Source organism: Taurulus bubalis, assembly GCF_910589615.1.
Source record: "Taurulus bubalis genome assembly, chromosome: 20".
Taxonomy (NCBI): Eukaryota; Metazoa; Chordata; class Actinopteri; order Perciformes; family Cottidae; genus Taurulus; species Taurulus bubalis.
Window position 1 is genome coordinate 11,894,578 of NC_136608.1, and position 27,111 is coordinate 11,921,688.

Here is a 27,111-nt window from a genome sequence, read left to right on the forward strand (position 1 = left end):
TGCTCTCATAAAAAGGAATCAGCATCGAATTTCCCTCCACTATCCCAGTGGGAAAGAACCCCACTAACGTCACTCTGCATTTGACTGACAACCCCTCTACCCTCGGTCTCTTTCTCTCTGGATGCCTGGGTTTATGTTTCACAGCCTAAAACATTTCAGTTTCTCAATATGTATCTGTCAGTAGTGACATTTAAGTGAATACTAACACTGACACCTTGTCATTCACAGTAAAATTAAACTGCATGTTCACAAACCGAGGGTGCACACACATGCACAGACCCCTCTTCATCCATAAAATCCTTTACAGGATGATACTGAAAGTTGTTTTTCCCCCTTTTCTGCAGCTAAATCAGACAGAGGAAGTAAAGGGAAGGAAGGACCGATACCTTCCAGATGATTTTGAGATTGACCCCGACTTCAAGCGACTCGTCTCGTACAACACCACCGCCGTCCACATCCCTACAGATATATACGAAGGCTGTAAGTTGAAACACATGCATTGTATAAAACTGCATGATTAGTCTCATATCGTCCACAAATCCTTCGTTAAATAAATGGTAATACATAAAAACCACCACCTCCCACCTCTCTCTCTTTATCGCTGTCATTGCTATGTCTAGTATCTACAGTACATTCCCATGATGCAGAGCTCAGCGTCCAAGCGCTGTCTGTAGTGAAGACAGTTCCCTAGCAAGGCTAGGCCATACTAGTCTATATATAGCCCAGATGTCAACAACCCAACATCCCAATGACCAGCACACTCTAGCCCCCTCTTTACCCTGGTCACCGACTGCTCCCTTCCCTCCCGTTCACGGCTAACCCCGCTGACCTTGACAGTTGAAGCAGAACGTTTTACCTTGGCCAACGACAGGTCTTTTTGTGGGTGCTTTGCACTTGCATTCAGTTTTTCTCAGTTATTTTGGCATGTTTATCACACAGTTGCATTGAAGCTTTTCTTTTGTCACTACTTCTCTCACTTTCTTTACTTACCAAAGTGTATTGGTCATTGTTTTCATCATATAAACATAATGTTATGCATAGTTTCTTTTTGTTAAATTTTAGCATGGCTACAAGGATGGCATTGTCTGTTGGTCGGCCCACTGCTTTGGTTCAGACTCAAGGATTGAAATGAAAATCTCTACGGACATTCATGGTCCCCAGGAGATTCATCATACTGACTTTGGTGACTCCCTCACTTTTCCTATTGGTGCCACCGTTGAAGTTTCTTCTTTTTTTAAGTGAAATGTCTAAACAGCTGTTGCATATTGCCATGGCATTTGGTACAGATATCCATGGTGCCCTGAGGATGAACCATAATAGCTTTAGTGATTCCCTGACTTTTCATCTACTGCCACCAATAAGTCAAAATCTTGAAACAAGGGAAATATGTATATACATGGATTGACAAAACCTGCAAAACTAATTATGTTCTCAATATAATCAGCTGTATGTTTACCTATGTTTTACCTATTGAAGGAGATCAGACTAAAAATAAAGTTATCAGGTTTATCCAATTACTTATTTGTCCTACTCCCTTTGCCTGCCTTACTACCGCACTGCTGATCAAAAGTAAATAGCCCACAGGGCTATAACTTCATGGAGATAGTCCATCTCTCCCTTCTGGAGCCTCTCCCAGCATTCAACATTAGCAGGAAAACACACCCGACAGGCCACCAGTCAAATCAGATTTGGTTTACGGTAATTCAATCTGGTATAATAAAGACTGCTTACCGAATGTGGCTAGCCTCAAACTCTTTCAGACAAAATTGAGTCATCAGGATCCGAATAATTGGAGTTTTATCCATTATGATCCTACTGTGTCAAATGTGAAACAGACATTACTGTGAAATTGATGTTCGCATCAGGTAATGGCTTTTGCATCAGGAGTTGGTCTTCAAACAGCCATGATCAAAATCTAAATGTGATACGTATTTCTTTCCTTTTGCCAGTTATTTGAAAACAGCAATATCTTAAACAGACAGGCTTGGAAGAGATACTTTCACTAATGTATGGGTAAATGACTAGTTACTAGTTTCCAGACGGACATACACACATGCACACACACACAATACACATCTTCTAAATTAGCCTCATAATCTAGGACACTAATGAATGCAATGCAAGGACACACCCACGGACAAAAGGATGCAGACATGTCTTGATACACACAGAAGCATACAGGCCATGTCCTTCTTTGCAAACACACTCTCATACCAAACATGCACACACTATATAGTTGCAATAAGAGTACACAGACAGAGCTTGATAAAATGGACATGAGACCTGATAAAATAATCCAAATGGAAATCTAGATCCTTCCAAAGAAACACAATGTCTCTTATAGTATACTCTAGTATAGCAACACTACATCATTCGCCCCTCGAGCTGCTTTATATGACACTTTATAACTAAAATTATTAATAATGTTATAGTTACACAATACATTTAACACACACAAATTTAACACACAAATACAGCAGGCATCAAACAGTTAAACAATTCCCGTACATGCCCAGGCATGAGCTTTTAGCCTCATTGGCATTGATTGAGCATTCAATATCAATTTATTTAATGATCGTCACACTGGGTTTGCTAAATGCAGTGGACTCGGTCGCATGATTGTAATGTCCTTACACAGCGAGTCACTCCACATAAGTTGGACTATAAATGTGCAGAGTGACAGGCCTCTGAGGCCTCTGACTGTGCAGACATTTTCGTCTTTGCCAAATGCATTCGGTGGTTATTTTTAACAGTTATAACGATGAGGGTGGGTTTGGGTGTTGGAGGAGGGGTATGTTCCTCGTGTGATTTATCAGGCGGTCTTTTACTCTCTTTCTAAACTGTAATGTGGCCTTTTGCTTCCTCTCTTTCCTGCCTTCCTTCCTTTCTTTCTTATGTGTTTTGCTCCATGGCATGCATGCTTTGTTTAAGGCTTTTCTTTCCAGAATTATGTTAGCAAGATCTCATTAGATGTGTTAACATGTACACAATGTATTAGTTACATGGTCCACCAACCTCTGTCATACACTGCAATTGGTTCAATAGTTGATGTGGACTCTATTGGTATGTTACGTTGTTGTTACTTTTATTTGCAACAAACCCCGTTATAGCATTTCTTTCAGATTTTTTTAATTATTGAAGTGGGGAGTTGGAAGAAACCCATTGTCAATTTGTTTTATTTTTCTCTAACTTGGATTGACTGGCCATTTAATACTCCATATTTTAACAGTGCTCTACTGCAGCACTCTGGTGTATAGAGTGTGTGGTATCTGTTTGATCTCTTTTAGTTCTCAGGCAGGTGGTGGAGGTTGGGTCTGGGTTTAGTTGGAGTTACATAGCAAAGTGGCACAGCATAGGCTTGTGTTGGTGCTCTCTCTCTCTCTCTCTCTCTCTCTCTCTCTCTCTCTCTCTCCCCCCCCCCTCCCTTCCTCCCTCCCTCCATCTCCAAGGACGACCTGCTACATTGTTGCCACTCCGGATGGTCAGCAGCACTGTCGGCGTTGCCATGGCAGTGTGTATCCGACTGTGTGTGCGTTTGTGAGTGTGTGCGTAGGAGGAGACGAACATACTTGGACACGCCCTGGTTTTCTATCTTGTTGTGTAGAGGAACGACTGGTAACTTGATTAGGGGCTTTGTCTAGACAGGGCTGGCGTCCTTGTGGCTTTTACTGATGCTGAAGGAGAGATGTGTCATCCTCAATCTTTAATTGCGGTCGACTTTCTCGGCAACCTTCACTCTTTTTCATTCTTCCCGCTTCCTCTTTTTCCCATCCCCACGGTTTGTTTTTTTAGTTCCTTTTCCCGACCTTCTTCCTTACGTGAATCGTCATGTTTGCTCTTTTTTCCATTCCTCCTCGCCGACATTCTCTCTTCTTCCTTGCCGTCCTTATCCTCGGCAGCTCTACCCCTTCACACCACCCTCCCCTCATCCCTTGCTCCACTTTATTAGGCATATTAATAGGTTGCGTGGAGACAAATATGCTACTGTTCTTCTCCCCCGCATCAGTCCTGCTGATTGGAATCTATTCTCCCTGCTGATCCAGTGTGGGTGGTCAGACTGGGATTCATGATTGTGTTTATGTGCGTGTGTGTGTGTGTGTGTGTGCATGCACACTGCCGATGAATCAGAGTTTGTCTGTGTGTGTCAATGTGTTGAGTGGAAGAAACACTTTGAGTGTGAGAGTTGGCATGTGTGTGTGTGTCACATCACATGCACCTATGGATCTCATGGCTGCGGATGCGTGTCGTCTTGCTCATTAGGCAGATTGGCGTGCCTGCGTTGAGAGGAGAACGTCGCGGCTTTGGCATGAGATCCGAGGCTCGTCTGATGCCCGTTTGAATCAACGCTGTGTGGCACCTGTCGGCCCGAGACACACACACACACTGTGACGGGCTGAGAGTCTGTGGCACTGTGTATGTGAGCGTGTTTGTATCGAAGTTGCGGCCCCTGTGGCAAAGCTCACAGCGTAGAAATATATTTCTTCTTTTTTTCTTCTCTTGTGCCACTTGATAGACGTCCTGTTTTGTTGACGGAGCTGGCTGCCAAACTCTTGAATTTTCTTCATCTCAATCACTGCCTCCTCATCCTTCCTTCCTTCCTTCCTTCCTTCCTTCCTCCCTCCTCCCTCTCACTGTAATTATGTCTACCAGTGTCCTTGCGACAGGTTGGATGTCTTCCCAGGATGTTCTCATGGGCTGATTGGGATTCTACTCCATACCAAAATGTTCCCTGAGAAAGTGTTTTCTTTGTAATCCTATTCAATCATGAAATAGATTCCTGTCTTGTCACCTTCAATATTGTTGAATTAATTCCGGATAATGGTAACTAATATCAACAAATGGAAACCTTGCAACCTCGTGCTCCTCCAAGTGAGGTTTAAAAAGGCTTGACTGGGAACGATTACCCTTGATCTCAAGCCAGTTGACATTACTTAAAGGGGTCACCTTCACGACTCGACACATTTGTCATGCTACAGAAACAAATGTGGGGGCTACGTATGTGTGTGTGTGTGTGTGCTGGTTTCATAGATGCCTTCCCCTTGGCCATAGCCGCTGTGAGTGTGTCTCTACATCTTCATATGGCCTTGGGTGGTTTTCACACATACTCATGATAACTACACTCAAGCTTTTACTCCATGTGGCATTCCCAAATGTTCACCTATGTGTCAGACAGTCTCCACACATCCTCATTCCTTTGAACACACTTATATTTACATCACTTGAATTTTTTCAACTCGTTAAAATATGTAAGCCTTTCTGTCTGTAGATACAAAATAAATATATGTATGTATTTAGGTGTCTAATCTTTGTAGCACTTTGTCCGTCAGCAGTGTGAATGCCTGCAAAATGAATGCCTTTTGAGCTCAAGTCAAAATCAGTAGTGAGTGTCCAAGTATCATTGAGTCCAGGGCCCCTCATGATAGTATGATTACAGGTTCTCATCACTTCAGCCCCCACCAAGTAATTAGTTTCAAATGCACAGGCAGTTTCAGCCACCAGCTCGCTGATGACAGGGAACACCGCAGGGCATCACTTGGCACGGCACCACGCAGCTCTCCCTCCTCACCTCCCACCGCCGGCCCCCTCATCAGTTACTGCTAGAATCCTGTTTGATTCGTTTCTGAAAGCATCTAGATGCCTCACAGGGGAATATTTTTTATCTTTGCTTCCATATTCAGTTCCCTTGTCTTTTCGACCAATGAATCATCAAATTGCACATCTTCACTTAACTAAGTGATGTTTAAAAAGTCTAATTTGTGAAGCTGGCATGGCTGGGCATCTTTGAAAATGCAATAACATCTGAAACAATGATATTGTAGTTGTTGGTGACCCCTTAGTGTTGCACCAATTACAATTACCTCAAACAGGTTGAACCGGAGTGAAAAAGTCGGTTACCGTTATGAATTATGGACCAAACCCATTAATATATGAACCACAACCACACAAACACCTGTAATTTGTAAACTGAATGCACCAGTTTGTTGAGCAACGTTCTGGTGTGACCTTGCCATCGCTGTTAAAATTATGCTGGTAATGTTGAAAAATATATATTGCACACTGGAACTTGTTGTTCTAACTCATACAGGCTCAGCCATATATTAATGATGCTCTTCTCAAATGATGAGCAAGCATTTGCCCACTGAAGGACCCGCCTCTGTTTATAGAACTAGGGTTAAAAAATGACAACCTTCGTTATCTATTTTTATTTGTAATATTTCTCTCAAGTTTTCCAACAACTGCTCTGTGCCAGATAACTAAAAGTATGATCAGAGAAAAACACTGCTAGTGTTTTCCTTCCCTCTCTTCTTAACTTCATCTCCCTTTACTCTCTGTTCACTCATTATGGTGTCATTTCCCTAATTTCACCAGAGTGAAAAAAGAATCATGATGCAGAATATGCATTTGTTGAACATCAAAAAACTAATTTAATGTTTTGTTTTATTCCAACCCTGAAAAAAAACGCCTTGACTGAAATTCAATCTAGGTATTGGTAATATAAATGTGTGTTGCTCTGCTGAAACAGACACACAAACACATGCGAACAATCCCCCAATTGTCCCTCGGGCCATGACGCCCCGCCTGACAAATAGAGCTGACCGCACTTCTCATTTCTTTTTATCATGGTGACCTCGAGCAGGCAACAAACACATTGCCACAGAGATGGATCTGTTTGCAGTGAAAATGTGATTTGTTCCAGTATTTGGCTGAGATTAGAGGACACTGCTTTGCCACGCCTTTGATATTGTTGCTCAGAGCTAATCAGTGGAGCCTGACCTGCACATCCGGGGTGGGGGGGTCTGGAGGGGGTCTGAATCCTAATTCCTGTCGAGACTATAATGGATATGTCAATTCTACACAGGGGAAACGCATAAAACAGACAGGGAATAAGGACACACTCTGCATCTCAATCATCTATGTTGTCTCTCTTCCTCATTATTTATCTACACAGGCATACATTGCCTAATGGGTTGGACACTACATTTGACTTCCTGCAGTAGCAGCTGGTGGGCGACTGCAATACTGAACGTGATCTTTCCTTGTTAGTTCACAGTTCAGTATGTCCAGCGTCGGGGGAAAAAACGTATGTTTCCTCTACGAGGTCTTGTTATCCTGAGACTCCTTGTTACTGATGTCCCGGAAAGCAGCAGGACTAATCCATTAAAGGCTCTCCTCTGGGAGCGGAGAGATGAGGCCTGAACAAATTGTCACCACTTATCACTGGGACACGCTTTGCTCTACAATCCCACAGGGAGCAATTTAAGGCTCGGACGAAACTCTGTCTTTATTTGAGCCTTTTTTAAAGGAGAAGGTAGTGAGGAGGAGAAGGAGTGAGGAGCCAGAGGGAGCGTGAGAGCCACAGGACGAGGGAGAAGTGGGAGGGTGACAGAAAAGAAAATATTTTTCTAGGCTGGCCATTGCTTATTTACTTAATTAAAAGAGTGCACTGAGTTTTTCTTGGCGGCTTTTAGCCAAACAAACTAGTACCCACTGTATACTGCGCCTCTTTCTGCTGAGTTGTGAATATAATAAGTAACTTAGTTAGGAGTACAGGTCCTTTTCACGAACGTGGCAAAACTCACTTTTAACCACTTAGCTTCTAGTTGTCTGTCCCGAATGAGTCTGCCTCAGCAAAACCTCTTACCTCCCAGATGTCCCCTGTCCCGTCCTTAGGTCTCTTTATTTAGTTGTTTTGTTTCTTTAATCCAGTTGCTTTCACAGAAACACACAGAGATGGGGCATCTAAACACACACACTCACACACACAGTGTGAGTCATGGACAGCATCAATTTGACAGGCGCGGCCCACTCTCCCAGGCAGAGCGCTGCCTTTTTTGATCAAACTAGATTGTTGGCGCATTAAGCCAGCAAGAGCTCCTGCAGACAAACAGGTAAATAAATCGTTTACTGTATGTCTGTGCCCCGAGTAACCGGAAGATGATTTTTGTTTCATTCCAGAAATATCAAATTGAATCATTTTGTTTTTGTCTCCCTCTCTCCTCTCTTTCGCTCACTTTCCACTGCTGTAGATGTAGCTGTGTGTGTTTTGATTGAGTGGTTTGAGAGCAAAAAAGTCAAAGAAATGGAAATATCTCTTCATAGCAGATTGATGTCAGTTTCAATTTATGCGAGGAGGCTCTGTGTGTGTGTGTGTGTGTGTGTGTGTGTGTGTGTGTGTGTGTGTGTGTGTGTGTGTGTGTGTGTGTGTGTGTGTGACTTTCGGGCTCCGACAGAATTCAAAATAAATGTTTTTTGAAAAGCCTTGACATTTTGTGCTTGAATGATTTCTATGATGTTTTATTTCTTTACATATATGACTCGCTTAATCTTTATGTGTGTGTGTGTGTGTGTGTGTGTGTGTGTGTGTGTGTGTGTGTGTGTGTGTGTGTGTGTGTGTGTGTGTTCCAGCGACCATCATTTTGAATGAGCTAAATTGGACAGAGGCCTTGGAAGATGTTTTCCGGAAAAACAAAGAGGAAGATCCCTCAATCCTCTGGCAGGTGTTTGGCTCGGCCACCGGATTGGCTCGGTACTTCCCAGGTGAGCAGCTGAGTAGCCAATGGAGTTACTCCAACTACCGCTGACCTTCCTGTGGTCATTTCATCATGTGGCAGGCAGATGCATGCAAACACAAGGAAACTTGTCACTGTTTTGCTGTCAGCTGAACACTCTTTCTTGTGACCTTGGGCTAAGAAAAAGGTGTAAAATTCATTAATTACTTTTTGAAAAACATGTGAATACGCGTCATGAGCGTCTCTCATAAAGTTTTCTTTTAAAATTGTCCACTTCTTTATTAACACAAATGTCACATGTCAGGAGATTACGTTTGAATTATCCTCTATGTCTCAAAGATTGCATTAAAACATTTTTTGGGAATACCATTCAACAATTATTGAACTTTGGAGGCAGGCTAGCATCCCCCTGCTTCCAGTATTTATGCTAAGCTAAGCTAATAGCCTCCTGGCTCGAGTTGCATACACAGAAATCAGAGCAGTGTCAATCTTCTCACCTTTAAGAAAGCAAATATAATGGATTTCTCAAAAAGTCCAACTGTTCTTTTAATATAAAACATATTAAGATAATATTTAAGGTGATATATGTAAAACAAGTACCTTAAACCCAATCTTAATGTGAAGTAAACCTACTTTCCTTTCCCCATTTTCTTCCTTCTGCCAAATCCCAGCATCCCCTTGGATCGACTCAAGCAATTCGGCCGATAAGATCGACCTCTACGATGTTCGCAGGCGACCGTGGTGAGTGTAGACACTCATTATGGAAAGTGCAGTTTTGTTTCTGTCTCTAATAATCTCATTGTCAGTCATTTCTGTGGTATTTGTCAAGGGCATAGACATGGCTCATTCAATCTACCTGTGTAATTAATCATATTAAAGATTCATTTTCAAAAACCCTTCTTCCATGTTGCATAAACTGATTACACATAAGGACATCGGTACACATACACAGTTTAAAACTATCAAATCTAGGTTTCTAACCAAACCCACTCAAACAAACACATCAGAGCACTATGATGATTAATGCACTGTAGATTAAATGGAACCAATACAAAAGCTTCTTTAGTCTCTAAAGAGTAAGAGTAATGAAATGAATAGTAATTAGTAATGAATGAATAAGAGTGATGAAACTGCAGAATGTAAGGTATCTAATGTGCTGACGTTTGTGTTTTGTAGATTCCTTAGAAATTGGTCTGCTGTCCTCTGTGCATATGCATCTTTACGTACTCAATATCCACGACCTTCATGTGTGTGTCTGTTATTACTCACCAGGTACATTCAGGGGGCAGCGTCACCCAAGGACATGCTGATCCTGGTGGATGCGTGAGTGACGACCTCGTGATTCATTACAGTCAGATTGCATTTTATTTTGCGCGCCAGAAGGCCCCGATGCTAACCTTCTGACTGCGCCGCTCTCCCGGCTACTTCCACAATAGCCAACATGTTTATATAGAACTACAAAACTACCAATGATTCACATAAATATTGTTCAACAGTTTGATAGTTTACATTATAGTATATAGTGTACACTTTATCGGTAGCATCAACTTGTTTTGTTATGTAGAAAAAGGGCTGATACTGTATGGGAAACAAGCTTAAGCGATAAGGACAATATTGCATATTTTGTATTATTGTTGAAGCAATCCTCTGAAAATAGCTGTTGTACTTGTTGACATGTCCCTTCATTACCGTGAAACATGGCTTCTGTAGTTTATCATAAGTCAATCCCATAAATAAATCATACTCACTAGAGCACCAAATGTGTATTAATCCATGGCTGTAAATAGTCCCAAACAAATTAGTAATTTACTCCTTTTTTAGCAGCGGCTGCTAAAAACCACAGAGTCTGAGCTGTTTTAAAAATTAAAAGAAATATTGCTGACATGTTAATAAAGATTTGCAGCATCTGTAGAAACCATTGAGTTTGGGACTATGTGCCCGAATCAAAGTAGAGAGGCTGGAAAGTATTGACTAACCCACTGTTGGTTTTGACCTTTTATGGAATTTGACGACCATGAGAAAAATATTGAAAACACCAGTCCTTTTCTTTTAATGTCTTTCTAATAGCATTCGTATTTATTTAACGTATTATTGCTGATGATTCACCATATTTTTAAACCTTTTTTTATTAATTATTTACCACAACCAAAGGAACATGGATATCTTGCTGCATGCAAGAACATGTGATTGTGAGCAGTGTAATCTTGCCAACGTGATTTTGTTTGAATTGGTGTGCTTTGGTGGAGTTTCACTATGAATGGCACTCATGGCACAGCACCAGGGCTGAATGACAACGCAATATGAGGCGTGAAAAAACTAAAGTTGTCCACTTGCAGCACTTAACACAGCTCTGGTAATGTCACACAGAGGATTGATGAGGCTTATTAGACATTCAAAGCTGCCTGTGTTATGCTTGGGTGAAAGAATCATTAGAGGAACTCCACTCCTCTTTTTACCTGCAGGAACCAATTAAGCGCTGTATCTGGATTTACATCAGTGCAGGTTCCCCATCTTGTTTTAGGAAAGACTTCCATGGGAACACAGATTATTTATTATTAATGTTTAACGCAAACATTCACAGTTTGCGTGTGAGATATTAGCCTGAAAAATGGTGATGGCACTAAACTCACATCATAGATGAAGATTACTAATTACAACAAATGTGATAGATAATACTATATCTCGCCTGCGGAACTAGTGTGAAGGCAGAAGGCTTTACAGATGGCAGGTCAGTTGTTGAGTCTGTTCAATGTATTGGGGCATAGTAAGATATCTCGGCAACTCGCCACATTGCTACATAATTTGTTATGCATATTCATGTTTTAGAGACACACTGACGCCTCCTTCAGCGCCCTGATTTAGTTTCACATCTATATACATTTTCTTATTTGAATGTGTTGGCATAAGACAATATATATATATATATATATATATATATATATATATATATATATATATATATATATATATATATATACATATATATATATATATATATATGTACATATATATATATATATATATATATATATATGTACATATACATTTACAAATATATGTATGCATACCTATGTAATATTGATGTATTTTGTAAAACAAAACATCTGTGCCAAACTGCAGGAGTGGCAGCGTTTCGGGTCTCACCCTCAAACTCATCCGAACGTCGGTCAGCAAGATGCTGGAGACCCTCTCTGACGACGACTACGTGAACGTGGTCTATGTGAGTATTCCCGCAGCTAATAATAATATTTCATCTCCACTGGAAATAAATGTGGCTTCTGCGAATATTTACTTATGGAAATACTCAACTTTCAATCTCTTCACGTTACAAAACCCTGCTTATGAAGTTCTTGTGATTCTGTGTGTGTTTTGAACTTCCAGGTGCACACATTGCTGAATGTTAATGTGAACATATTTGTGGCTTGGCTGTTTGGTTTGAGTCATTGCTTTAAACATGGCAGTGACCTTTTGAGTGGCTTAATGTACCGCACATGAATGGATCTTTATTATGGCTGCAGATGTGCATGGATGCATGCATTCTTGTGTGCTCATTTGTCTGACTCAAAGACTGTATGCGAGCATATATTTATATATGCTCTGTATGTGTGTGAGTGCGTATGTGTGTATATGAGTGACATGTCTCAAGAGCATCAGAGCTGAATCCAAGTATGTTTGCCCGAGTGCGAACACATGGCACAGCTTGAGCAAACGCTGAAATGCCACACGATAAGTTTGAGAAATGAATGCGTGCTGTATTTATGACCCACACTTTGAATCGGTGGCACGGAAGGGAGAAGGTTCCAGCCTATTTGACATTCTGTAGAAAGCTCAGGCACAAAAGATTTACTGACAACGGGATGGAAGAAATAGTCATCCATCATCATTTTTAAGCTCCATTGCTGCATAAGCCAGATTCATGCTTCCTTGCACTATTAGCTCTGCGAAGAAAAAGAACACACGTTTAAGTGGTTCCAGTGGTGATTTGTGAGCGGCCTCAAAGATGTACTACAGGCAGTCACACTGGAAATGATTTGCAGGACTAAAATACTCTAACTTGATCTTGAGCCCATTAGAAGCACTGCTAAAATCTAACCCTTTATATTGTTGCCAGGAAATCATGAAACTGGTGTCCTTCACCTAATGAGTGAGATTGTGTAAGTTAGCTAATGCTGTTAGCTGTTAGCTATTCACATACATGACACTTTATGAGATTACATTGAAACATTACATTGAAAAAACAACAACTAAAAGCAGCAGTTTAAAATGTTGGGACACATGTTTACTTTCTTTCTTGTCAAGAGCGAGACAAGATGATCGATACCACTCTCATGTCTGTTTGTAAGATAAGGCTTCTGTAATGGTAAAAATTTAGCAACTTTGATTCTAGAGACTTTATTCCTCCTTCCCCGAGTGACAGAGAAAATCTTCCATCACACTTCAGCTAGCAGCTGGCTAGCTAGCTTAGCCTTGACACATTACCCCACTTTCATAACGCTTTAAGCCAATGTCCAATGTCTTCTTTTTGTATCTGATTAACTATGTTATAGAATGTAACATAACAAGCCAACATTTACATATGTTTTAATGAAGTGGGGCATGAATTTTTCTTATTATAATGCATTAGTTTACCTCCAGCATACATGTAGTCTGTCCGGCTGCAACCCTCCTCCTTTAATAATGCCCATCTTTTTTCCAAAAGTTATAAAGATGCTCATTTAAAAATATCTCGCTCCAGTTGCTTGCATACATCATGTACTATGATGTGCCTGCCCTCTATCTGAAATCTCCTTCTTAATCCTTATTTGTCTCCTCTTTGTCCTTCTAATGGGAAGGAGGAATTAATGATTTTTATAATTTGCGTTCCAAATGAATTATTAATTAAATTTTCTTTCACTTCCCTTAATAAAGCAATGGTTTATGTTTTTGTTTGGAAATTTCAAATCAGCTAAGTGAAAGAGCCTTTGATGTTAATTAAATAAGGCAGCAGTGTCATAAGTATATTAAAGGCATTCAGCTCAGTCTGTAGCCCTAAATAAGCATTTTAAAGCTCAATCTGTTACAACCTCTCATAATAGAATAGTGTAGTAAAAGCAAAACTAAAGCAAAATGTTGCTCTGTGTCCTGTGAATATATACAGAACAAATCATATCTCAGTCTGGTGATTCTTTATGCTTCCTTTCTCAGTCGTATGATGTGCTGTGACGTCGAGGTGTCTCACTCACACATCCGAACAACTTTTCAATCAGAGACAGTGAATATAATTCTGTCACACAATAGTTCAAAACCTAATTAGCTGAACTATAATGCAGTTTAAAATGTGTAATCTTTTCTTTAATGGGTCGTGTAATTTCTTAGTTGGAAATGTAGTCCATATTTTAAGATAGTCGTTTGAGTTTAGTTAGTTGAGTTCATAAGCACTTTTTTTGGACCTCTTATCTTAATACTGTAAATGGAAAGACTGAGACTGTGTTTGTTTGTGTTCACTTAATGTCTTTAAAAGAAGACGAAATGATAGTGACTTTAAGTTATTCAAGGTATTCTTTTTATATACACAAACATATATAAAGAACAATCCCTCCTACAGTATGCTGTTGTACTGAGCTTTTATTGTGGGGTCTGAGATATTTAAAGATATATTCTATAACTCAGAAGTTCTAACGCACACTGCTTTATATTGTTTTGTGTGTAGGTGGGAATCTTTTTCAAGGACGAATGTCTTGGCAGTATACTTCTGCCAACATGAATAGCAACATTGAATAGATAGACAGTCATTGTAAGCTGCAGCATCCTTTGGTGTTCTGAGAAAAACTTAACCCCATGTGAATAAAAGAAAAACAGCAAAGAGATGATGCATAAACTGCGTGAAAGTTAGTGTTTTGCTTGTAAATCCTGGCTTTTATGGTCCTTGTTCTTTGTTTTGAATATGTTTCGATGATCTCTGAAACATTTCTTGCATGCTTCTGAGAATAACTTGTGTGCGTGTGTGTGTGTGTGTGTGTGTGTGTGTGTGTGTGTGTGTGTGTGTGTGTGTGTGCGCGCGCGCGCACTTGTTTGAGAGAGTGTGTTAGTGCGTTTTTTTTGTTTTTTTACATGATCATGATTGCAAAGCTGCAGTCTTGGCTAAAACAGATGTTGGGTATTAATGAGCCATGTCTCAGTCCTCCATAGGTGCTGTGTGTGTGTGTGTGTGTGTGTGTGTGTGTGTGTGTGTGTGTGTGTGTGTGTGTGTGTGTGTGTGTGTATGTGTGTGTGTGTGTGTGTGTGGGGGGGGGGGGGGGGGGGGGGTATTTGTGTGTGCATGACTTGATAGGGTTCCATCTGTGCCTCTACAGTAACTATTCACCAATATTAATCTGCTTTACATGTAGAGCTGTGTAATGTCTGTCTCTACAGCATAATCCCTCCATAATCAAGCTCTTTGTTGTTGTTTTTGCCTCCTTATGCCACTGTTTTCACATCCCTACCTGCTCTCCTGCCAATCCTTCCTTCCTGCTCCTATAGCTCCCTTCGGTCTGTGCAGATTTTGATTAAGACTGATTCATTTCACACATGACAAATTTTTGCAACAGCAAAAGCCAAGAAGTTTAAAGTCATTAAAGTTATAATTTTTTTACGAATAATTATTTAAATTGTATTTGATGTCAAATGAAATCAATTTAATTTATGTTCTGAATACCGTAGTATCTTAAGCCAAGCCAATATGTTTAGGGGACACCGCACGACTCTGTGACAAAGAGAAAACAGGCCGCATATTTAACATAAAATATGTGCAAGTGCCTTCCCTCCACTTCCCATCATCCCTCCTTCCCTGTTCCCTCCAGTTCAATGACAAGGCCACGTACGCGGCGTGCTTTAAGAACCTGGTGCAGGCCAACGTCCGCAACAAGAGGATGCTGAAAGACGATGTGCAGCGCATCACAGCCAAGGGTATCACCAACTACAGAGGCGGCTTCGAGCTGGCCTTTGAGCAGCTCGCGCAGGTAAAGTGTCAGCGTGGGCGTGCGTGGTGGAATATCTGTGTGGTATCAGAATAACATGAAGCCCGTAGGAGTATATGTGTATTCGTGGATAATGGTAGGGATGTTAACGTTGAGGACGTTGCTGTCAATCTTGTGTTTATCCGGCAACGGCCCTGGGAATATGCAGACCAAGCTTGACGAATAGTCTAATATAAGTTATGGCCATTAAATTCAGCATTTTCATTCAATTATGAAATGAATGGTGGAAGATAGGAATCCCAGTGTCCTATTTTAAGAGTGAGTATATGGCGTACTCTTGTGTTTTTTTCGGGCATTGCAGGTTTTGGTATCCAAGCGAGCTCTCATGTTTCCCTTGCCATCGTCTGAATATGCATAACAAGGCATTACAAGAGAATTATTTTTCCTCTGGTAAATAGCGGTTAAAACGCAAACTTTGTTATCCCCAAGACGAATGTGTCAAGGGCCAACTGTAACAAGATCATCATGCTCTTCACTGACGGGGGAGAAGAGCGGGCAGAGGAGATCTTTAAAAAATACAACCCCAAGCAAGCGGTAAGACTGTAAGCCCAAAATGATCAAAGAGCGGACTACAGCAGTTTTTGCACTGTATTAAATATGTTTTACTCATTTTTTTTCCCCTCACAGGTGCGCATCTTTACATTTTCAGTAGGTCAACACAACTACGACAAAGGACCAATACAGTGGATGGCCTGCGCTAATAAAGGTACGAGGTTTCATTAGACATACACATATGTGATGTGTATTCCTCGGTAGGATGAAGATGAAGCAAATAATATAAAGGGCCCAACTGACATCTAAATGAAAACAAAATCATTTTCAATGAATTAACACAAACAACCACACAAAATTAATGCTTTCTACATTAATATTTTTTGTTAACACTCAAGAAAAACGGGACTCTGTTTTCAATCATGACCAGCCGGTGAACACAAATACACAATATTTAAGTTATTGTGAGCACACCTTGATTTTGTACCTGATCAAAAAACACTCCAGAATAAACCTTTTAAGATAATTTCACAATTTTGATTTTGTCAACACGCTATCAATATGCTGTTTTGTTAAAACGTGCTCCACTTATTCGGCCATTTGAGCTGTTATATGTACAATGAATGGGGTAAGGCCATCTAAATGAAGTTGCACGATGAATACTATAATAAGCTTATATCTTTGTTTCAGGGTACTATTATGAGATCCCATCTATAGGTGCCATCAGGATCAACACTCAGGTAAACTCAAATTACAACACAACCACAATTACTCTTATTTATGCACGAATGGTTGCTACTTTACTTGTCTGTCGCTCCAGCCCTCTGGCATACTTTAGCAGTTGTGTATTGTGCCCTCTTGTGGTGGAATGACCGATGTGCATGTGATAAATAAAAGCACTGAAGCCCGTCTCTCGTTCTTCTTTGCAGGAGTACCTGGATGTGTTGGGCAGGCCGATGGTTAAGGCCGACAGAAGAGCCAAGCAGGTTCAGTGGACCAACGTCTACCTGGATGTTCTGGTATGCCATGTGTGATAATGTAAATACTGAGCGCACTTCGTGGGGAAATAAATTGGCTATTTGTAGTAGAGCTCTGCTAGAATGAGAAAAAAACAACAGTTTTCTGTCAGATGACGAATACCAGATAAGTGGTAAACATGTGCCGTTAGTCATCTCGGTAAACTCAACTTCAACTCTGCTCCAGCAGCGTTTGTGAGAGGACATGCTGCGTCCACAAGCTTCTCGCGGTGCTTAAGCTTCTGTCAAGATGAACTTTTAGGCGACAGTGCAGATAAGAAACCAGTCGGGTTGAACCGAGCCAAATAGTTTGGGTGTTGTCATTCGTTTTACTGATAAGAAGCTGTCAACGTGTGTGACTGTATTGACCTGCTCGCCATCAGAAATGTGTCTGCCTATTTTCAAGCTGCAGCCGGTTAATGTTAGTTTTTTATTATTCAGAGGAATCGTTCAAAAATCGATAAACCACCATGAGGTATAATGTGAATGTATGTCATGAGTGTCATTGATTGACCTACATTGCTAATAGCTATTCGATATGTTGTGTGTCTTCCAGGAGCTCGGCCTGGTCATCACTGGCACGCTGCCCGTCTTCAACAAGACCAACACAGGCTCAAAGGTAAAGAAAAGACTTTTGGATTCTCATGTTGCTCAATTGATGTAGATTCAAATTAACTCCTTTTTTTTACAGACACATTTATTGTAAGTTCTACTTTTGTATATATTAAACTTCCCAGAGTGTTTCTTTATTCACATCTACTGTACATCTGACACTTTGACCCCTTGGGAGAGTTAAAGTCTACTGTTTTGTGACACGCTATAATGTTTACCAGACAAAAAAAAATGAAAATAAAAGCAAACACACAACATGAATACTACTCAATCATCGTCTCATCCTCGACTTTCATCCTCCTCTTTCTTGTGGCTCTCCCTTATATCCTTTGTTGACGCTGAGGTCCCTCGGAGCTCTCCCACGTGCCTCCACAGGAAGACGCTCTCGCATGCCATGAAGCGAAAAATCAAAAAGAGATCAAACCTGCAGATCAGAGAGACAAATGATCCGGTAGCTAAGTGCTTCAAGATGAGGTTGCATGTCTACCTCCAAGGACTCGGGGTTACCTCCGCTACGGCTGAAGACGAAGGCTGGAAATGCCTTGTCAGTGACTCATGGCGGCATGTAAAGCTTTTGGGAATGAGGCTGTCCAGATTTCTATTGCACCCCATTTCCGTGAACTCATTCAGAGTGCACAGAGGGACTTGACTCATCCAGAAAGAACAACAGGACTCTGAAGTGGGTCTCACAGTGACTCTTTCTACCCCTGACTTCCTCTTCTTTGTTTTCTCTCCGCTTCTCTCTCAGAAATCTCAAAACCAGCTCATCTTGGGGGTTATGGCTATTGATGTCTCCCTGGAAGATATCAAGAGACTGACGCCTCGGTTTACTGTAAAAGCACACACTACATGAATAAACACATACATAAACCAGCCTATTTACACAGGAGATTATATATTTGGCACCTGGATTCCTCCATCATTCCTTTCTCTGTATATTTCCTATTCCCTGTAGTTTGGACCAAATGGCTACTACTTTGCCATTGACCCCAATGGATATGTGCTGCTCCATCCTAATCTCCTGCCAATGGTAAAACAAATCACTCAACTGTATTCAAAGCAACCAGATGTTTTCTTTTCCTGCAGACAGTCCTGTCTGTCTTGCTAAAACACATTAGTTGCACATTAATATTGACTGGCAAGTTAAACATGACATTTGTGATAGTCAACGGGCTTTTCAGACTGAGAATACATAAGGATTGTTGTCTTTTGCGACCCATAAGGAATTCCTATTATGACATTTTGCAGAATGTGCCTTTTAAATATTATTTTAGCATGAAAATGACACAGCACAGCATCTCTCTGCTGCAGGGACATAGCAAGATGTTTCTCATTGACCTTTGAGACATACACTGTTCTTGTAAATCCCATATGCACACATTGGTCACAGATGTTTACAACTTTCAAAAGTCTGTGTCAGTTTTTAAATTTCTCCATGATTGGTTTAAAAAAATGTAATTATCCGAATCTGTTTTGGAGACGAAAATATGAATGACTTATGTTTTCTGCTTAATTTTTCTCTTTTGTAGTCAAAGCCCACTGATTATAAATTATAATAATTGCTTGTATTTCCGTTTAGACTGCCAAGTTTCATGAACCTGTAACGCTGGACTTCTTGGATGCAGAGCTAGAGAATTCGCTCAAAGTGGAGGTTTGGATAATACATCACTCAAAATATTATGATTCCAATAGCTCATATCCGAAAGAATAAAACAATAATTTGTAAATATTTCTTTTTTTTTTTATTGATTAATTGATTTCTGTTTGGTTGTTTGGTCAACAGATGAGAACAAAAATGATCAAAGCTGAAACGGGGAATTACACAATGTCGACATTGGTGAAATCCAAAGATGAGGTAATTTTATTTTGAAAGGGCATTGGAGTCCATGACAGTCATAAACACTTTTCTGAGGAACTGTAATGTGTACTGACCAAACTGTTGCCCTCAAAGCGCTACATCGACGTAGGTCAGAGGACGTACACCTTTGCTCCAGTGAAGGGGACAGACTACAGGTAAATATGTTAAGCATGAAGTGATAAATCCATTACATGTGTTAAGTACTTTTTTTTACCAAACTACACACTACACATAGAGGAACTCCAGACGCAGTTTGCAAAATGTTAAGCGTAATTGCACAAAACCATTTTATTCTCCTTGGGACTGAAGCTAGACCGTGTTCTTGAGTTCAGGACAAAGTCCAGGCACACTTCAGAGCCATCTAGCGAAGACACCAGGGGCAGAAATTCAGCCTCCTGCTAAAACATGCTTAGCAGAACTTACTGAAAGATATGCGATGAGAGGGGATCATGCAACATTGTTATCGTATGTTTTTTTACATGTGAATTGGTTGGTTGAGCAAGATTATGCTCAGGAAGGGATTGCCTTACTTGAGTCAACAATGCAGTGAAGCAGAAATATAGATTTACACAAATATTTGCAAAAACTGCAAAATGATAAGATGATACGATATATGTCTCAAAGCGATAATACAAATACACATTGTTATGATATTGTGTGTGTGTGTGTGTGTGTGTGTGTGTGTGTGTGTGTGTGTGTGTGTGTGTGTGTGTGTTCTCTCAGCCTGGCCCTGGTCCTTCCTGACTACAGTATGCATTACATCCGGGCCAAAATCGCCGACACCATCACCCAGGCGAAATGTAAGTGCCATCTAAATCAGTTTAGTCGCTTGTTCCATTCTTAGTTTTTTCCACTCAGTAACATTTACCTTCTATTAATACAGACAGTAGACAAATGTTGCTAGTTGAAAAAAGATTGCTCATGTTCTCCAGTGACATTATTGCTCTCCACGTAAGGCTGAGAAGCACTCGTGCCTCAGCTCATGGTGCCTATCCATCACGTATAGTGACCCGTGCTCAACAGCATACACACAAAAGCACATACAGCGACATCACCCCCCTGCATGCCCTCGCCTCTCGTGTCACGACGGCAACGCACACCCTCGGTCGTGGTGCTGCTCAAAGTTCTTGTTGCCAGACGGCGGGACGAGTGGCTCCAGTATCCCCTTTCACACATCATCAATTCATTTCCAGCTAAGTAATGTAACTCACTCTCTCTGTGTGCGTGTGCGTGTGAAGCTGTTTGAATATGTTCATGATCAAGCCTATTGGACCCCAAACAGTAGAACAGAGGTTCCATATGTGTGGTGTTGTCATCTCGTGCCTCTTGAGTACTGTCTGTTCCTACTAGTAAAAGATGTCATTGACTCATAGTGTTACACAAAGGACAGTTTAATAGTGTGTATATGAGTGTGCGCGTGTGTGTGTGTGTGTGTGTGTGTGTGTGTGTGTGTTAACTGCAGATGGAGCCGTCCTTGTTTTAGAGTCCGTCCCTCCGTCTGTATGTTTTCTGGTCCACATTATATGTTAGAAATCTAATTTCCCACCTTCAGCAATTGGCTACTCTCAATTCCAGTAAACTGGGAAATTTAACCGGCAGAGAGACTTGAAGCTTGCAATGACGTTGGTAATCCATCACAGTGGACATTTCATCGCCTTAAATTGTTGCTAGCCGAGTTTAATTAAGTGCGGTTGCAAGCGGGGACCAGTTTCTATTTGTTGATGCTTTACGCAAATGTCGGAGATGTTGTTGTTGGCTTGGCAGCTGATAGAGACATTATGAGAAATGAGACCACAGGACACAAACATTGATTCAAAAAGATTATATGAATCATTATTTACTGAGAACTGGTTGTCGGTTTGCAGCTGACTCTGACGTCTTAATCTTATCTGTAAACTCACTTACAGAGAAAGTAAAGAACTTTGGGAATACAACGGTAAGAAAATGCAAGAATCTGCACGTTGATGTTCACACAGATAGCAGAAAATGGCTATTGGTTGGGAAAACAGTGTACAATAGTTGTAATTAATGTGAAAATCGTGGACGTTTATAGTATGAAGGCCATGTGCACACATGCGTCATTGTCATTTCAGTGTCATTCAATCGCAGGAGCCTTCCTTACCTTAACCCTGACTCTAAAACCAAGTATAATGGATAATCTAATAGAGACAGCTTTTGTGACTAATGTGACTACATGCACAGGTTTTCTTCCCCCACTACTTTATCATTTATACACACACACACACACACACACACACACACACACACACACACACACACACACACACACACACACCTGGTACATCTTAACCTTCCTAAACTCAGTGTTTCGTACATTTGTATTCAATATTCTTATTCAAAAGCCATTTGAATAAAATATTGTGGGTGACCCTGGTGGCTCATTTCCTTTCCTGCTCTCTTTTCCAATTCCCTCTTTCCTCTCCTCATCTTTTGATCCTCCTCCCTCCTCCTGTTCTCCTGCCCTCCTCAACTCTTGACCATTCCCGGTGTGTTGGACCCTCCCCCTTCCTGCAGCGTTTTTGGGCAAGTATTCTCCTCCTGTGCTTTACCTCCTAACCCCTACTTTCTCTCACACTACCAGCAGACTTTGGATGTAACGTCACTACCAATTGGTTCATCATATGTGGTGTTTGCAGACTCATGAACACAGAAGCGCTTTGTTTTTCTGTTTTTCTTCATTTAGTGGCTTCTGATTAATAATGACAATCCTGTTGCACTGAATCAAGCGGGGCGTCTGCTCTCAGAAGCGGCGCTTCGCATGCAATGCGCGCCCACACAGCGTGTCGCAGATGTCTGTCTGCGCGATGCATGCATTTGACCCCCCACCTGTTCCAATGGCCCTCAGATGTGGTTTTGGCACTAAACTGTAGCAGGAAGAACAGATGACAGGGTGTTTGCATTATTAAAAGGTGAAGCCATAAAGGAGAAAGCTGTGAGTCTGCACCCCAAAACATGAGTCGGTGTGTTTTCTTTAGTTTTCTCTCCTTGACTCACTTTGAGTTTTACAACCTTGTTAAATAAGTCCTAATGAAAGACAGGATCCTTCTTAACACACTCGGCTTCATCTCTTCTGTTCGTCCTTCTGTGTGCTTTGTCATCAGTCCTGTCTTGTTTGTGGTCCTTGAATCCAAACTCTCCACAGAACACGTTTAAAAGCTCTCCGGGGCTTAACTGAAACTGAAGCCTAATTTCTGTCTGCTTTATTCTGTTTCCAAAGGGCGAACAAAAACTGAAAACATATCATGTCCTTATCCCCTCATGGATTTGTGAAGTCGATGCAGGTCGTTGACTTCAATGTTTCTGTGCGTGAGATTGATTCATGCTGAAATCCATCCCCATTTAGATGGATTGTGGCTGCATGTCTTAGATATCGCACTGATTCAGTTATTCACAAAATGTTCACAAAAGTGACAGGAGTGTCATCGTCAGTGTGAAAAGGCCTGAGAGAGTGCACAAAATATAAGCAGTCGTCACTCCCCAAATCTCCCTGCTATCCATCATTACTAAATACTTTGTTGGATTAGTAAGTGGTGACCGAATATCAAAGAAAAAAACACATGGGTGCAATTATTTCCCAATCATGACCACCAAAGAGGACAAGGAGTAGCCCATGTCGTCATGAGAAATGTTGCTGTACAGTATAATCAACTGTCGACACGACATGCTTTGGAGAACGTCAAAGGAACGTTAAGGTTATGAGCTGTGGTTGATTTTTCTGTTATGTGCAGTATTGTAATGCAAATACATCACTCAAGTGCAGTAACTCCATAGATTTACGGTATCGCTGCACCAAAAGCATGGTAATACTAATGCTAAAAACACATCTATATCATGGCTTTAAAAATGTCTGACCACATTTTTAAGTCCACTCTTTGTGTTCTCCATCAGCACTGTCTCCATTTACATCCAAAGGCCTAAAAACGTTTTTTTGGAGTGCAATATTTCTATTCAGGACTCGCTCTCTGAATAAAATATTGTGTCACCTTTGACCCCTGTGGTTTTACCCTGTCTTTTTTTTTCTTCTCCCTGTTCTTTTCCCTCTCGTCTTTACCTCCCTGGGGGATGATTCTCTCGCTCACTTTCTCTCTGCTGGGATTTTTTTTCCACTCCAGGGAAAGATGGCAAGTATTTTTTCCTTTTACTTTCATGTCTTTCCTATTGTTTGTGAGCCGTGTTGGCCCAGCATGTAACCTATTCTTCTTATTTATACATGATGTGTGTGCAAGACTGTATTCGTTACGGTGTTTCATTTATGTGCAGTGTAAAACTGTCCACAGATTTAGCTTTGGTTAGACATTTATATGCTATTTAAGTGGTAAATATAGCTTTTCTTTTTTCCTATTTTCTCTTTGTGAGTACCGACCCCTCACGTTACCATTCTACCTTGCATTTTGACTAAATATCTTAAGCATGGTGCTAATGTTTTACCACTCAGAGATGTTACATATTCAACAGGTGTTACACTCCACCCCGTGGAGCACTATCTCAGCTGTATACAATGCTTATTTTGTATTTATCTAAGCGTAATATTAACCTGCATGAGAGGAAGATCAATAATACTTTATACCTCTCACCAGTTTCTGAAAGCCTGATGGCGGACAAGTTTGATGAATATGGCTATACATTTATCGCACCGAGGTAAGCCGGCACGTAATTTAAACAAAAAGATAATTTATTTCAACTTCAAACATGGCATAGACTAGGTAAAATGTCAACCTTGTGATTCTCTCATGAATTCACTAAAATAATGATTTTGTCCCACAGGGTTTACTGCAAGGACTTAAAGCCACCTGACAAGAACAAAAACAACACAGAGTTCCTCATCGAGTTCAACGACTACATTGACACAAAGACTCCAAACAACCCCATGTGTGAGTATCAGGAAATGTTCTCTGAAAAAACTTCTTTCTACCTGACATGCTCCTGGTGCCTTTAACTAAGGCGTTTATCTTAAGAATAACAGCTTTTACACTGGATCTTATTGCACTCTGCAGCACACTTCCCTCATTCTAACTACAGCCTCCGACAGTATTTACATCTCAAAGAGCTGCTAAGCGTCACAGTATATGCTGTAGTATGTATATGTGAATGAATCTCAGCCATCTGGCTTGATATTAAGGTGTGCATTGAACATTTAATGGAAGAGCGCCAACCGAAACCTATTCCCAAAGGTCTCTCTTTCCAAGTCTGGCTTGATGGTTTGGTGTGCATGACCGGGCAAAGCTTTGTGATGTGGAACCCCTGTGTTCGTGTTACCCATTTGATGCTAACTCTAAAAGTCTGACCATCACACGCCTGAGTGCACATGTGTGAGGCACGTCGGCTTAGATGTGACACACACACGCTCGCACACACACAATATTCACCAGTAATATGCCTTCCACACCCCACCTATAGCCGCTCGACCTCATCCAATTACCGTGTGTTTGTGAGAAAGAGCAGGACACGTCAAGCCAGGAGCACGAGAGGAGCAATAAAACACAAATCAGGGGCCAGTGGACCTTCTCCTAAACATCTGACCAATGCATTAACATCCTTTCCATTTCTTGCATACGCTCATTGATATGCATCACTCACTTTTTGTTGCCCATTGAGTTAAACAGAAGGTCCCCAGATATTTATAAAAGATCTCCTTTAATTTTGATTTGACGATTTCAGTTTTGAGGACTTGGTTCAAACATCTCAACATGATCAATCCAATAAAACTTTTCACCCAATTGAAATACTACTTTCACCATTATTAGCTGCTAGTTTAATGGAGTCCACGGGGAGTTCAGCGGGGGAGAGTATGGCCCATGTGGACTATTGGCGGCCTGAGTATCGTTACACGCTTTACTTGGTTAAGCCACTGCAGTGGCGAAGAAGTTGAAGTACATTAGGAATTCCTGGGCTGCCTTCAATAAAGGATCCCTAATGAAAACCACTGCACGAGGAGGGAAGGTAGAGTAGGGGGGGAATAAAGTGTTACACCAGCTGTTTTCTCTGATGTGTGTGGTGTGTCATAAAGGTTTGAGGAGGGTGGGGGTACAGCGACGAGCCTCCATGTTAATGGACTGAAGTGGGTCGTCGCAGAGTTCAAAGTGGATGGCAGTGCCAAAAAAATGGCCAAGCGGCTTTTATCGCTTGTTATTTTTATCATGTGGTCTTGTCAGACGGCTCCAAAAAATAATGTTCTTACACCTATACCAACCCAACAGCTACACCTCGGCAGCATTTGGCACCTTCATCAATACTTTTTGTGACGTTAAATACATATAGGTTCATTGCTCGAGCTTATAAGATTGTGTCTATTTTGTGATTGAGATACAACCTTTTTTTTCACAGACCTACGTTCTACAATGTTTAAATATTCCCAAGTTCCTTGTTGGCTAATAATGCTACCCCGGCATCTGACAGTTAATACGTTCCTTTCTAAACAGTCAGCAGACTCACAGATGCTATTTAAAGATACAGTAACTTAAAGTTCAGGCTCAAGTGATGTTTTTCTGTTTAGGTAACGTAGAGCTGGTGAACCGATTGCTCCTGGATGCTGGCATCACCTCGTCTCTGATCAAGCATTGGAAAGCAACCGACACACAGTAAGTGAAGAACTGACATTCTGCATGACATTACCATCAATGCTTTTTCCTGATCCAGCAAAAACATAAGGAAACGTAGCATAGATTTTTTTTTGTTACTTGGCATTTTGTAATGAATGTCCAAGTGGAAATTGAATACAGATGGTTCAAGTATTTCAGCATCGCCAGTAAATGTCATGCAAGCATCAAGCATATTCCACTTTTTGTAATTGTATGTTTTATTGCTTTATCTTCTCTGCTTGTCAGGCATGGTGTCTTGGCCAGATTTGTTGCCACTGATGGAGGGATCACGCGGGTCTACCCCAAAAGGTACTTGCCAAGCTCACGAGGAGGAAGGGAGCAAGGGAGCAAGGGATTATATGATAAAGAATTATGATGTCCTCTGCTAAGAAACCTGCAGCTTGACCATGAAGTGCTTTTTATTCTATAGATATCATTTTGAACATTCATTCCTCCATCCATTATCATTTGTTTTGAGTCTGAGTCATCATGGTAGCTGGCAAAGTGAAGCAGGCCAGTGACCACCCAAAACTGACTATAAATGAGGCTTGGAATGGAGATTGACTGGTACATTGAAAGCCTCATTGTCATGCTTGCATCTCTCTCTCTTTACATTTCTGTCCAGAGAGCGAGGGTTTGCATAAACATGATGAGAGTGTTGACAGCAAACATGGTAGAGCATGCTGTTTTGGGGTCTAATCCGGACCTTGGAGCTTCCTTCCACCATCTACATAAAAATCCCACCAGACATTATTGTATGTTTAACAACCAGCATTGTGTCAGCCACTGCCATTTACAAGCCAACAAGCTAACAAACAACATAAACAGATGCTAACTACACTTCCAGTCCTGATATGTCCGCTAATGTGTTCAACAGTGCTGGGCTGAACTGGGAAGAAGAAGCTGAGACTTATGAGTCAAGTTTTTATAAGAGAAGTGTGGAAAATGATCTGTACATCTTCACTCCAACACCCTACCTCTCGAAAGAGAACAGTGAGTAAAAGCTAGCATAAATGTGCGTCAGGT

At 41.0% G+C, this 27,111-nt stretch overlaps 1 protein-coding gene across 1 annotated transcript in view; it reads left to right on the forward strand.

Moving 5' to 3' along the window:
• The window catches only part of cacna2d1a (calcium channel, voltage-dependent, alpha 2/delta subunit 1a), a gene marked incomplete at its 5' end in the record, with an annotated part of 79,766 nt that overhangs the window by 40,974 nt on the left and 11,681 nt on the right, over positions 1 to 27,111 (forward strand). The window contains 22 exons of the mRNA XM_079235948.1: positions 345 to 480; positions 8,407 to 8,538; positions 9,182 to 9,251; positions 9,783 to 9,833; positions 11,631 to 11,730; positions 15,332 to 15,490; positions 15,938 to 16,042; positions 16,136 to 16,214; positions 16,691 to 16,740; positions 16,930 to 17,019; positions 17,573 to 17,635; positions 18,377 to 18,460; positions 18,584 to 18,658; positions 19,208 to 19,279; positions 19,412 to 19,483; positions 19,580 to 19,641; positions 20,210 to 20,286; positions 24,085 to 24,145; positions 24,272 to 24,378; positions 26,001 to 26,085; positions 26,332 to 26,394; positions 26,963 to 27,078. Coding sequence (XP_079092074.1) covers positions 345 to 480; positions 8,407 to 8,538; positions 9,182 to 9,251; positions 9,783 to 9,833; positions 11,631 to 11,730; positions 15,332 to 15,490; positions 15,938 to 16,042; positions 16,136 to 16,214; positions 16,691 to 16,740; positions 16,930 to 17,019; positions 17,573 to 17,635; positions 18,377 to 18,460; positions 18,584 to 18,658; positions 19,208 to 19,279; positions 19,412 to 19,483; positions 19,580 to 19,641; positions 20,210 to 20,286; positions 24,085 to 24,145; positions 24,272 to 24,378; positions 26,001 to 26,085; positions 26,332 to 26,394; positions 26,963 to 27,078 — 1,909 coding nt within the window. The remainder of the gene's footprint in view (positions 1 to 344; positions 481 to 8,406; positions 8,539 to 9,181; positions 9,252 to 9,782; positions 9,834 to 11,630; positions 11,731 to 15,331; positions 15,491 to 15,937; positions 16,043 to 16,135; positions 16,215 to 16,690; positions 16,741 to 16,929; positions 17,020 to 17,572; positions 17,636 to 18,376; positions 18,461 to 18,583; positions 18,659 to 19,207; positions 19,280 to 19,411; positions 19,484 to 19,579; positions 19,642 to 20,209; positions 20,287 to 24,084; positions 24,146 to 24,271; positions 24,379 to 26,000; positions 26,086 to 26,331; positions 26,395 to 26,962; positions 27,079 to 27,111) is intronic.